Genomic DNA, 10,774 nt, shown 5'->3' on the forward strand with positions numbered 1-10,774 from the left:
AACACCAAAGAGCAAGATAACATTCTAGCTGACAAACGGCAGAGGAATGTTTTTTTTTATTTTAAAATTTTTATTACTTCATAAAATATACACAAATACTGTTGTAAATAAAGTTAAAGTGTGTTAAAGAACTGTACAAGATATCAGTACACAATACATAAAGTGAAGTTCCCATGAGCCTGACCAGCTCTAGACCCCCTCCCCCTCCCATTGCATACGGTCACACTGCCACTGGGTCACACTCTGACCTTGAACACTCACACTAGCCTATAGGGACATACTGTAGGCCACACTCAAAATCAGAATCTGTGACATCATTGCAACTGCATCAGCAAATCTTATCTCCGTTTTTAATATCAATGACATCATGAAAAAGGAGCTGGACGTTGACATCCAGAGTCCTCTATATTTCACAAAAGACGACTGCAAAGAGACACCCATTCACCCTGTCATCTTCTTCTTTAAGGGGAGTTAGCAGCCATATGCAGGCAGGGCTAGGAGCGAAGGAAAGGGGGCAGGGGAGGAGACAATGAAGTCCCATTGGACAAGCCATGAACAAGCGGCAGCTAATAAGTTACAAGCTGGACAAAGAAAATGAGGGAAAATAATCTAAAAGTAACACTGTTAAAACAATTCTTCAGATACAAAACAAGAACATGGAGTTTGAAAGTGAGGAACATACAGTAACAGTGGGTAGATGCGTACGAGGAATGGGAAACATCACAAAATGATAGTCCTGTGTTTTTAGCAGGGGAAGTGTGCATTTCTAGGTCCTTGCATCATCTGTACACACCTGTGAACAAACACAATGCATACATTCATAAACAATGATGACAGCGGCCAAGTTCTAGACCCAACTGGCAGTGTTACAGTTGCTAAAACCCCTCCCAAATTTAGTATGTTTTAATAATTTCTAAAAATCTGAATCCAAGCCCCGATTTATGCATTTAGTATGTATTTTTCTACATTACACCTTAAAACAAACCAACCACATTTTGGTTTTACACAGAATTAAAAAGAAAAGAAGATATTTACAGTTAAGTAAAAAAATTCCATTCCACTTCATGCCCCGCCCCTCTAATTCCAACATAACAGAGCCCACCCATTCCCAGCAGACCTCTGTTAACAAAAGTATCAAAAAGAAAAAAAAAGTTGACATTAAGAACAATCATAAGAATCATAGCCACCATCATTGCCTGAATGGTTTGTCGCAGTCTCTGGTCAAAATACATTTAAGAAATCCTTGAGGTCCGCTCTCTCCCATGTCTACACACAAGCAGTGTCTCTTAAAATACTTCTGTTCACTTTGCCATCTGAAGAACTTTAAAATCAGGGGATGTCATAGTGTGCAAACAGTAGCCTCGATACAACCATTCTGATATCTCACAAGCACACATTCTATTTCCCAGTGAAATCATGTGAGCTTGCGATATCAGAATGATTGTAAAAACAAAGAGAGAGGAAAGAAAGACAGAAAGAAAGAATGAAAGAAAAAGAACAAAAGAAAGAATGAAACAAAGAAAGAACGAAAGAAAGTGGTTAAAAGGTGAGAGAATGAGTGGAGGAAATGCATTACACACCCTTGTTTTGCTCTAGGGGGTTCTAGCGCTTACATCAGCCAGTAGTCAGTAGCTCCATATGGCTTCGTTAGCCTAAACACTGGGCTTAATGATTAAAATGTCAGTAAGAAAAAGCAGAGGCAAAGAGCCCAACTATATTTTCTACAATCCATCACAGCATTACAGCTAAACAAAACACTTGCTCATCCTTCTCACCTCTTCTCTTACCACTCATTCATTCTCTCTCATCAGCATGTCTCCAACCCTCTTTTTCAGCTGTACTTTCCCCCAAATTAAAAAAACAACCAACCCGCCCCCCCCCCCAATTAATTAACACATAAATCCAAACCTCAACGGACCCAATAATGACTGAGTACAGTTCCTTGCTATTCTATGAATGTGCATCTATTAAAACATACATGGGTACATTTGCATGTGTTTGGTCTTTGCAGTGTAAACAGAACTGGCTAAATCTCCATGGGCCCAAAGTTGGAGTTCACCTTTCCTGATTGGAAATATATTTGCTGTGCCCCAGGCTGTCACCAGCATAGAGGAACCTCAGGACTGATCTGGCCCCTAAGCAAGACACCGTGGGGAATTACATGATGGAGGAAAGGAGGGTGGTCTTCATTCTCTTATACTGTGGTGGCAGGCCAGGGCCAGGGGGTTTGCCATCAGAGGTAAAGTGGGGACATATTCCCGCTGTCCTTAACCAACTGTCTTGTGTCTCCACTCATTGTTTTAAGATTCGCTGTCCATTCCTGAAAGATCTATTCCTCTGTCCCATTGGCAACATCTTTTCATAAAAAAAGACCCCAAAAAACACAAAACTCTGGAGCGAAGAATATCTCTTGAAGCCCTGCAAGTACAACCATACACAAACTACATAGATTCAATAGAATCACACAAAAGGGAATCACACAAAAAATCTTAGTTGAAAAGGCTTCTGTGTGAGTGATGGGACCTCACCTGTCAGTCCATGTGCATGTGAAGCTTGAGGATTCACTTCCCCAGGTGCTCAAATGGCATGCTGACCTGCAGAGAGGGAGAGAGAGAGAGAGAACGGGTGATTCACAAAAGCAGTAGAGAGCAATCAAGTGGGTGCCACTGCAGTGGCACAAAAAAACACCATATTCCAAATAATAGTCAAGCTACTGAGCTCCCTATAATACAGCATCTAAAATGTCAGTAAATGAATACACTTTCATAGTTATAGCTAGTAACAATTAGGCCTGGGCTTGGGAACATGTGCACTGATAATGCGCTGATTAAGCATTTGCATACCTGCGATGTGGAGATTCGGGATTGGTCGTGGCGGGCTGTGAGGTCGGAGGAGGACACGTTGGCAGGAGCCCCTCGGTGGAGCCTCATGCTCACTTTCCTCTCCCGCTCAGCACGAGAGATGGCCCTCGGCGATGTGTTCCCTGAACAATCAGTTCAACTAATTAGACAAGGGCTGAACAGCTTACGACTAGGAAAATAACATTTTTTGAAGAAAATGTGTGCGCAGTTTGTTTTGAACCGAGCCTGTAGCTTAAAAAAAAAGTACAGTAGTGATCAAAAGCCTATTTTTTCCCCATTCATTCTTTTGCCTCTGAGCTGACTATCGTCAAGTGTGACATCAAAATAAAAAGTCACACCAGCAAGATGCATAAAGCTGTACATGCATAAAGGTTTAAAGGGTGAAAATAGCTTAAATAGTTTAAGAGGAGAGGAAAAGTGAGCAGACAATAATAATTAGCAAGCACAGTAATCCTATTACAGTTATAATGCCACCATGGTACAAAAATGGCTTGTATTAATGAGTTAACACATGATTTGAGCCCCATTCTAAGCACAGACAGTTCCACCAGCCAACTCACCAGACTGCTGTACCCGTGAGGTGGGGTTAGAAACGGCCTGCTCAGGTCCGTTCCTGACTCTGTTGGCTGCAGGGGGGTTGGGCCCCGGGGGGAGACCCCGCGCTGCGGACCCTCGTGGAGCCCCTCCGATACGCTCGTCTCTTTCGTCTCCCGCCCTCCTTTCCCCGTCCTCTGCCGTCCTGCTGGCACCCTGACAGAGGAGAGCAAACAGGTCACATCAAATGCACAGAGACGGTACATACAGCACTACATACAGGTACAAAGGTACTTCTATACGGCAATTATATGTACCATCAGCACTGAGATTGTTTCACAATGCATACACACAGATAAATCAAATGAATTCTTATTCTTCTTATTACCACAAGAATAAATACTGCCAATGTCAACTCACAAATTTGAGCATGTTCCAGTCAAAGACGTAGTCGTAGGAGAAACCCTGTCTGTGGAACAGGTTCCTGAAGAGCTGCCGGAGGTACGAGTAGTCGGGCTTGTCGTCGAAACGCAGGGAGCGGCATAAGTTCAGGTAAGTGGAGAACTCGGCTGTGGACAGGCGACAGAGAAGAAGAGTAACCCACAACAACAATAACAAGGTCTGAGAGGCAGCAACAAGTGTACAAAGAGGACAGAATGTAGCTTAAAACAGGACTGTTAGCAGATCTTGGTGACCATTCTGTTACTATGAGAAACCAAAAAATCACTGTTGTACTCACCAACCAGCAAACCTAAATAGTTATCCTCCTACCCAATTCTAAAAAGGCATATGTAAATCAGGCCAGACATCCGAGACATTACTTACAAGGGTAACCTTTGCAGAGCACCTCAATGGGGGTGGACATCTTCTTCTCGCTGATCCGTTCGTACTTCTGCCTCTTGGTGGCGGCCTTGAGGCCCTGCCACGGCAGCGAGCCCAGGTTGAAGTACATGAGGACGTAGCCCAGAGACTCCAGGTCGTCACGCCTCGACTGCTCTGTAGTGGGAGAGAGAAGACAGGAGAGAGGGAGAGGAGCAGGAAAGGAGAGAGGAGAGAAGGAAGAGAGTGGTGGAAAGAAGAGAGGGCTATTGAGGTTTGCTATGTAAAGAATGCTCTTAAGTGTCTGTTACAGACTAAGGCAGCAGTCGAGAACCAAGCCTCAAACTCACTCTGAAATATTCAGGCACAAATGTTACAGTTGGAAACTGATATTGAGGGGATGTAGCATAGATCCATGCAAAAGCAAAAAACAAGTCACCACACTCTTCACCTCAGCACTCAGCTAAGAGAGATAGAGACCATTGTAATATGACAGATTGTATGAATCACATTTTCATACTGACATCGGCTTCCAGAGAAGAAAAGGCGATTCTAGATCTGGAATCTGAGAGCCATCCTAGTGTGGCATACGAATTTAGTACCAAAGAACCAGAGAACACAGATGATCCTTGATAGTCCTAATCATGTTCATCTGATGTTCAGTGTTAGGGTTAGGCTAGGGAGAATCAGATGTTTAGTGTTAGGGTTAGGCTAGGGAGAATCAGAAGAGGTCTGTGAGAGTAAGAATCAGGAAAGTTGTAGGCCTAGTTTTGTTGGGTCAAATATCTGCACCCTTACCAGGGCGAGGTAGCAACTTTCAATCTACCTTCAGATACTGTACCACTGGCCAGGTGGGTGTTGACAGGTATGCATGCTTTTTATTTATGTGCTTGTGTGTGTGTGTGTATGAATGATGTCCTACCTATCCCCAGGTGTGTGTTGATGGAGGCGTAGTGGGCAGTGTGTGTGTTGAGGTCCTACCTATCCCCAGGTGTGTGTTGATGGAGGCGTAGTGGGCAGTGTGTGTGTTGAGGTCCTACCTATCCCCAGGTGTGTGTTGATGGAGGCATAGCGGGCGGTGCCGGTCAGGTTCTTGTTCTCCCGGTAGGGGATGTGCTGGTGCGTGCGCGCGTCGCGGTACTTCTTGGCCAGGCCAAAGTCGATGATGTAGACCAGGTTGCCCTTCTTGCCCAGGCCCATGAGGAAGTTATCTGGCTTCACGTCACGGTGGATGAAGTTCTTGGAGTGGATGTACTCGATCCTGCTGATCTGGAGGAGGAGAGAGGCAGAGTGAGGAGAGAGATTGAGGAGAGTCAGCAGGAAGATCCATAGGAATGCCCTGGACAATCTTTGATTCATCACTATGAAAAGGGAAGAGGGGGATGAGAGGGAAGAGAAAGAAATGAAGAAAGGATAGAAAAAGAGAGAGGAAGAGAGACTGAAAACCGGGCTAATGAGCACAGAGGATATAAGATGAAAGGCGCACAGCAGCAGAGACAAAGTTAGCTGAACGGACAAGCTAAACATAACCAGAGTGGAGGACACAGCAGATCCAAATTTAAAGGTTAAAACTGAACACAGCAGAACTCTGGAGAGCAGAGCCCATTAATAGACCGCAATACAGCAGCACTTGAATGAAACCAAACAGATTATTTGCCGAGCACTGTCCCAATAAATGTGTTGGACAAAATGAGTGCGTGGGCTGTACTGTTTGTAATTACATTCCCTGATAAATGAAGCCAAATGCGGTATAGTTCTTTACCATCTGGTCAGCCAGTAGCAGGACTGTCTTGAGACTGAACTTGCGGGAACAGAAGTTGAAGAGGTCCTCCAGACTTGGCCCCAGCAACTCCATCACCATCACGTTGTAGTCCCCTTCTGCTCCACACCACTTTATAGACGGGATTCCCACTGGGTCACACACGCACACACCAACACACATGCGCACACACACGCACGCGCACACGCGCACACGCACACACACACACACACACGCACACACACAGCAAAGCAAAGCAATTTGTAAGATGAGTGGGCAACCATAATAGACATGCTGTAGACATTTACTGAAATGCAGTCTTCCACACATTCTCCTCACCTCCTCCCTGCATCATCTTGTAGAACTTGCTCTCGATGTGGAGCTGGGGGTGTTTGGTCTTTACACATTCCAGCTTAATGGCCACCTCCTCACTTGTAGCAATGTTGGCACCTGAGGAAATAGACCAGACCTATGAACAATGTGCCCAACACATTAAAGGGAAAACCAGCTTGTTGAAGAAAAGAAAGACTGTCCAGCTGATGTGGAGAGAGCAAGAAGATCTAGTAGTACAGATGAGACACAAGACACCCAGGAAAGGAAGCAAGCAAGACCACTTACCCAGGTAGATATCTCCAAAGGACCCACTCCCTATCTTTCTCCCCAGCCGGTACTTGTTGCCCACTCTCAGCTCCATGGCCCTTAGAGTTCGCTGTCAACAAAAATTGCACGATCCATTAGAGAACAGCAAATCAGACATTTGATACAAAGCAACGGCGGTTGTCATCAAGTAAAACAAAGTCAGTCTAGCTCAGTAAGAGACACCAAACTGCAGAGATCGTATCGTATCGTGAGATTAGTGTATCGTTACACCCCTAGAAAATATCCTCTTGAACGGGCTGATATATTTCTCACTCTACTCAGTCCTACACAAATGACCAATAATACACAACCAAATGAATGAGTGAGTATGTCAGTATGTGTGTGTGTGTGCGTGTTGCAGACAGCTGTCTAGGATTCCAACGTTACATGATTAGATTTGTAGAGCTAGAACTGCACAGGGGGGTGGGGTAGTAGAGTGAGAATAGAGTATGGAACAGACTAAATATACAGATACTAGAGAAAGAGAGAGAGAATGAGAGGGAGAGGGTGACAGCCAGCGAGGACACAGCCCGGCTCTTTAACCAGGGCCCGGGTGCTGCTGGGTAGCAGGGCCAGGCAAGACACGAGGGAGGGAAACGATCTTCTGAGCCAAACTGCAGGTGACACACTGGAGCAAGATCATCATTTATTTAGCGCTCTTTTATGCACGCCACATTCTGCAGCCACTGCAAAGGCACTGATCTGCTCTACTCTGCATGGAGCAACGTGGAGAAGCACTACTCCATGGACAGATGGGTGTGTGTGTCATATGTATGTTTGCATGTTCTCCCCGTGAACCGAATACGAAAAACAGGCAGAACAGATGCTCTCCAGTCCGGTCCCTGACCAGGACTTGGACTGAGCACTTGGACTTGGTCCCCGGGCGTCACTGACGCGGCTGCCCCCTGCCCCTGGCTGCCCCTGGGGAAGGACAGCTTGGATATGGGAAATGGAGAGGACAAATTGTGACAAAAAGTGACCACTGAAATGCGTGTGTGGTGTGTTCAGTGTCTCCGCTCACTTCTGGGTGTTGGTGTGTAATTGCTGTGTGGCCAACAACAACGACCTCCGAGGTCCTGTGTTAATGTGTGTGTGTGTGTGTGTATGTATGTATGCATGCATACGTGTGTGTCAAAGCCTGGCATGTCTCTATTGTGATGTTAGAAGTTCCAGTGGCAGCTGGGAAAGGGAGAACATGCATTATTTAGAGGAGAATATTGATTTGGGATTGGGAACTTAGGGAAGCCTAAGTGCAGCACTTCAACACTTGTTCAATAGTGCAACATGACAGGTACAGTATAATTCTGTCACTTAATTTGCATTATCTGTTGCAAATTAAGAAATATAACATTTCTTTTTCATACTGTACTGAACCTCCAAATCCACAACTAAAAAGATTTGCATACCTACATGCTTGTAACAAATAGGCTTCACGTGCTAACTGCTAAGCACCAGTCTGTTCCTGCACCATGAGTAGAAGTCCATTTCATAAACGACAGCCATGGTCGGACATTAGTGTCTCATTGCTGAACTGACAGAGGTTGGAAAACAACACATTCTAAGAGAACCCCAGGTTTTGTGGGCACACCAACTCAGAGTCAGGCATTGAGAGAGGCCAGGACTAACCTTATGCATATCTATTCTACTTCCCAATGGACCATAAACTATTCTACAATTTGGCATGACTCTCTCTCTCTAATTTCCAAGCAATATCTAAACCAACCCCCTTTCCCAAGCAACTGAGAGTACAGTAGGCCTAGCGATACCACACTTTCCCGATATCCAAGTCCTAGCAGGAATTGAACCACAACTTTGCATCTTGAGTACTCGGCCTACACAGGCACAGAGCATTGTGGGGCTCTGCAAGGGACCACTGATCTAGATGACCGACTTCCAGATCTTGCTTTCATGTGAGAAATATTGCTTTGGAGGCTACAGTTGACTAAATAACAGACAACTGGGCCCAGGTGTGATGCGGCAGATGAGATGAATCAGGGTCAATAACGGGTTAGGCTTCATTACAGAAGAGGGTCTCACGTGCAGGGACCTGGTTTAGAGCCCTACATTAATCAACAGCTATACGCTAAGCACCATTGATTAATTACTTGGTAGGGACTAGTGACAGGTATGGTTTTATATCACACACTGCTCCGGGGCATGACTTAACCAGGAAAGCCAGGCCAGGCAGCTATGAGATATTGTCCCAGCCAGAGTGCAGAGGTGCCAGAATACAAAGTATCAGTACAGAGAATGTATCTGGCCTACATTGTAATAAGTAGCCTAGCTGATTAGTCAACTGAATTTTGCAACAGAGTACAAATTCATTTGTGAGACATGTTACATATATGAATCTTAACTTAAAGCTTGTATGGCTCTCCATACGATGACAACAATTTTAGGTAATGATGACCCTGAAACTACGACTAAGGCAAGACACTACCATCCACTACCAGCATCACGATTGGAAATACTACTACTACTACTATTCCGTGACGAACTGGGTAGCACAGAATAAAATGATTTCAGCTCTCGGCCTGTAACCTACATAGAATCACAATGTGTTCACTCGAAGACAAATTCGGCCATAAACCCAAAGCTAGGAGGATTTCACAATCACAAGAAGACAGACTATAATTCTCCTCTTCTCAAAAGATGCAACCAAATTAAAGAGTGTAGCTATTAACTCAATGCAACAAGGCTACTCAATTTGAACGGGTAATTGCACAACAATAATCTAAAAGAATTGTATAACACAGACTAGGTTACATATCCTCTTAGGTAGTACGTCACCCTTTACAAAGCTGTCACTGACAACTGGGAAATAATTGCAACTGTCTCACCAAGCGACAATCTACGATATCCAACTAAAATATTAGATTAAAAAACTAGTCACAACCTGTGCGTAACGTTACACTTTAAACAAAGGGGAGCCAGGGCACTTTTGAATTGAAAATAATACCAGCTGTCAGTTGTAATAGTAGTGCTGAGGCTCTTGAATAGTAGCCTACATAGCTTTCTGATTCAACCGTGTAGGAGCCATTCACAACATTTTAAAGAAATGCATCCAAGCGTTTTTAAAATAGTTGGCACTAATAATAAACCATTGCTTAAATAAATACTTTATTATCACAACCGCACCCTACACTGGGGTACCCACTGTTCACCGGAGTCGATAGCTATCTCTATTCGCCCCCTCCCCCTCTCCAACGCTCTGAATACAAGTCTTCGGTTCGGCCGAATCAGGCCCTCTTTCCCCCTTGGTTTCCCCGGTTCCCTGATCCACCACTCACCCGATACTTGGTTTATCCTAGAGCTGGTTCGGCGGTGGTGCTGATCCGGTGGTTGTCAGTCAGACTGGGGCCTGGGTAGCGAAGGATGGGAGCGGATTCTGGCGGCTCTCATACCCCAATTCTTTCCTCTTGCGTCGGCTATACTCAATGTTGATAGTCCCTGAGAAGCTTCAGTACAAATGCCGTCTCCCTCTACAGATCCGTCTCCCCCTCGCTGCTCCCGACCCAACGTACCATTGACAACGTCAATGATGTCATTCACAGGATGTCAGAAGCACCCGGATTGACTTAAAGAAATACTGCATCCCTAGAATTTCTCAAATTTGACAGAAAATATATATCATTATACTTAGTATTATTATATTTCAAAGCTAAGAGTTTGAAGAAAATATTTTAATGTGGGCGTGTCACTCATAGCTGTACAAATATAACCCTTACATAATGATGGCTGGAGAAAATACACAAATAAATACAATTAATTTGTAATTAAATTAATTTGCAACACTTATTACTATAAATCTAACATGATCAAGTATAAAGTTAAAAACAAACAACTAATGACGACCTTCAAATGAAGTTTGACACTTGACACATCCCATGCTGCAAATGATGTAGCCTAAGACCAAAGATAATTCTCCCCACGTCAGGTGGATTCATGTTTCTGGGGCCCCTTAAATGCTAACTATATATAGTTGATGATGCTCAATACCTATCCTCTGTATAGCATACTGCAGGTATGGTAGGTACAGCACTATACTGCAGGTACTTATGGCTTCTTAGAAGGTAAATCAGTTCACAAGCACTGCCATATTGTAGGCTGTGGTTTGCAAATTGGATTAAGGTGAGGACGTGGGGGAGTGACAGATGGACAC

The 10,774-nt window shown here is 44.4% G+C and overlaps 1 protein-coding gene across 2 annotated transcripts; it reads right to left on the bottom strand.

The window, feature by feature from the left end:
* Positions 1-1,901: 1,901 nt before the first annotated feature.
* Positions 1,902-10,081, bottom strand: LOC311308943 (casein kinase I). 2 transcript variants are annotated; one of them, XM_084438044.1, is made up of 11 exons: positions 9,903-10,081; positions 6,592-6,682; positions 6,313-6,423; positions 5,977-6,125; positions 5,255-5,483; positions 4,221-4,391; positions 3,816-3,964; positions 3,422-3,611; positions 2,844-2,983; positions 2,529-2,594; positions 1,902-2,418 (listed from the first exon to the last, which is right to left on the bottom strand). In XM_084438044.1, exons 2-10 carry the CDS (start codon positions 6,665-6,667, stop codon positions 2,562-2,564), a joined length of 1,248 nt encoding a protein of 415 aa, XP_084294170.1. In that variant the 5' UTR covers positions 6,668-6,682; positions 9,903-10,081; the 3' UTR covers positions 1,902-2,418; positions 2,529-2,561. The 2 variants fall into 2 exon arrangements, with proteins under 2 accessions (XP_084294170.1, XP_084294171.1); XM_084438045.1 differs by having other exon boundaries at positions 1,902-2,441.
* Positions 10,082-10,774: the final 693 nt, after the last annotated feature.

This window comes from Borostomias antarcticus (genome assembly GCF_949987555.1).
Source record: "Borostomias antarcticus genome assembly, chromosome: 5".
NCBI classification, from domain to species: Eukaryota; Metazoa; Chordata; class Actinopteri; order Stomiiformes; family Stomiidae; genus Borostomias; species Borostomias antarcticus.